Consider the following 2500-nt stretch of genomic DNA (forward strand, 5'->3'; position numbering starts at 1 on the left):
CCGCCCACCTGCACGGCATCATGGGAACAGGAGACCAGCAGTGAGCCGGTGAGTGTGTGTCAGTCGTACATCTCACGTGTGTGTGTGTGTGTGTCTCACCCTTGGAAGGGAAGTTGTGTTTGGTCATTTCCTGCTGGGTCAACAGGAAGTTGCTCAGCCCCGCAGCACTCGAACCGAAGCGGCGAATCACAGGATGCCACATCAGCGCAGCTGCACGACACACAGCAGGTCATGTGACCGCGTTCATCAGCCAATCACGGATCAGAGAGGAACTAACGACTCACCTGGCAGCGGCGCGCGCATATCTACTGCGACCTCACTGCTGAGGAGGTCAGAGGTCAGCGGGTCACATGACGAGGGTGCCAGAGTCCATCTCTGAGAAACACACACACACACACACACACTCGAGTGTGATGAACATCATAACTTTCAAATGGAAGATTAAAGTTTAAAATCTCACGTAAGAGCCGGTGATGACATCACTATATGCATATCTGCATACTGAACTGTGATTGGTCTATGCTTTCTCACAGATGTTAATCCATTTAACAACTCTCATCAAACCCTTTACACTCCTGTTGTGTGTGTGTGTGTGTGTGTGTGTGTGTGTGTGTGTGTGTGTGTGTGTGTGTGTGTGTGTGTGTGTGTGTGAGTGAGTGTGTGTGTGTGAGAGTGTGTGTGTGTGTGAGTGAGTGTGTGTGTGTGAGAGTGTGTGTGTGTGTGTTCACATGTCTGTGTGTGTATGAGTGAGTGTGTGTCTGAGTGTGTGTGTGTGTGTGTGTTCACATGTCTGTGTGTGTATGAGTGAGTGTGTGTCTGAGTGTGTGTGTGTGTGTGTGTGTGTGTGTGTGTGTGTGTGTGTGTGTGTGTGTGAGACACTCACTGAGCTGTATTTGCTGCTGAGGTGTCTGAAGTGTGTGTGTGTGTGTGTGTGTGTGTGTGTGTGTGTGTGTGTGTGTGTGTGTGTGTGTGTGTGTGTGTGTGAGTGTGTGAGACACTCACTGAGCTGTATTTGCTGCTGAGGTGTCTGAAGTGACTGAAGTATCTGTGTGTGTGTGTGTGTGTGTGTGTGTGTGTGTGTGTGTGTGTGTGTGTGTGTGTGTGTGTGTGTGTCACTCACTGAGCTGTATTTGCTGCTGAGGTGTGTGTGTGTGTGTGTGTGTGTGTGTGTGTGTGTGTGTCACTCACTGAGCTGTATTTGCTGCTGAGGTGTCTGAAGTGACTGAAGTATCTGTGTGTGTGTGTGTGTGTGTGTGTGTGTGTGTGTGTGTGTGTGTGTGTGTGTGTCACTCACTGAGCTGTATTTGCTGCTGAGGTGTGTGTGTGTGTGTGTGTGTGAGTGTGTGACACTCACTGAGCTGTATTTGCTGCTGAGGTGTCTGAAGTGTGTGTGTGTGTGTGTCACTCACTGAGCTGTATTTGCTGCTGAGGTGTCTGAAGTGATTGAAGTGTGTGTGTGTGTGTGTGTGTGAGACTCACTGAGCTGTATTTGCTGCTGAGGTGTCTGAAGTGACTGAAGTATCTGTGTGTGTGTGTGTGTGTGTGTGTGTCACTCACTGAGCTGTATTTGCTGCTGAGGTGTCTGAAGTGACTGAAGTATCTGTGTGTGTGTGTGTGTGTGTGTGTGTGTGTGTGTGTGTGTGTGTCACTCACTGAGCTGTATTTGCTGCTGAGGTGTCTGAAGTGACTGAAGTATCTGTAGAAGTGACTCTGCGTCAGTCCGTCCAGAATCATCACGTTCACGCGGGACAGACGCGCTTCATCACCAACGCTGAACCAGCTGAACACAGAAACACACAGTCACGGTGTAATTGAGTGTGTGTGTGTGTGTGTGAGCAGAAAAATGGAGCGGAACTGGAAGAAAATAAAACTAGAGGTATTTCGCATTTCATGGAAGGAGAGCTCGATTGCAAATTACAAACGTGTATGTTAGACCCTATACCGACTAAGAGATGCTTCCAGATGTCATAGATCCTCTTCTTAATATCATTAATTCATCTTTGTCTCTAGGATACGTACCAAAAACCTTTAAGCTAGCTATGATTAAACCGCTTGTTAAAAAACAGCAACTTGATCCTACAAAGCTAGTCAATTACAGGCCGATCTCTAATCTGCCATTTCTGTCAAAGATATTAGAAAAAGCAGTATCCTCACAACTGTGTTCCTTTCTTGAAAGAAATGATATCTGCGAGGATTTTCAGTCCGGATTTAGACCGTACCATAGTACCGAGACCGCTCTCGTTAGAGTCACAAATGATTTGCTCTTATCATCCGATCGTGGTTGTATCTCTCTATTAGTTTTACTGGATCTTAGTGCTGCATTTGACACCATTGACCACAACATCCTTTTAAATAGACTCGAACATTATGTTGGCATTAGTGGAATTGCACTAGCATGGTTTAAATCATACTTATCTGACCGTTATCAGTTTGTAGCAGTAAATGAAGAGATGTCTTATCGATCACAAGTTCAGTATGGCGTACCACAAGGCTCAGTACT

The 2500-nt window shown here is 46.6% G+C and overlaps 2 protein-coding genes across 4 annotated transcripts in view; both read right to left on the reverse strand.

The window, feature by feature from the left end:
• mslnb (mesothelin b) overlaps positions 1–2500 on the reverse strand; it is a gene marked incomplete at its 5' end in the record, with an annotated part of 567774 nt that overhangs the window by 388710 nt on the left and 176564 nt on the right. The window lies entirely within an intron of this gene.
• Positions 1–2500, reverse strand: part of rexo5 (RNA exonuclease 5) — a 17665-nt gene that overhangs the window by 13049 nt on the left and 2116 nt on the right. For all 3 annotated transcript variants that reach the window (XM_079614830.1, XM_079614831.1, XM_079614832.1), the window contains 4 exons: positions 1654–1780; positions 285–375; positions 100–210; positions 1–8 (listed from right to left, as the gene is read on the reverse strand). The exon at positions 1–8 is cut by the window's left edge and continues 81 nt beyond it. In XM_079614830.1, coding sequence (XP_079470956.1) covers positions 1–8; positions 100–210; positions 285–375; positions 1654–1780 — 337 coding nt within the window. The remainder of the gene's footprint in view (positions 9–99; positions 211–284; positions 376–1653; positions 1781–2500) is intronic.

Source organism: Phoxinus phoxinus (genome assembly GCF_949152265.1).
Source record: "Phoxinus phoxinus genome assembly, chromosome: 6".
Classification (NCBI taxonomy): domain Eukaryota; kingdom Metazoa; phylum Chordata; class Actinopteri; order Cypriniformes; family Leuciscidae; genus Phoxinus; species Phoxinus phoxinus.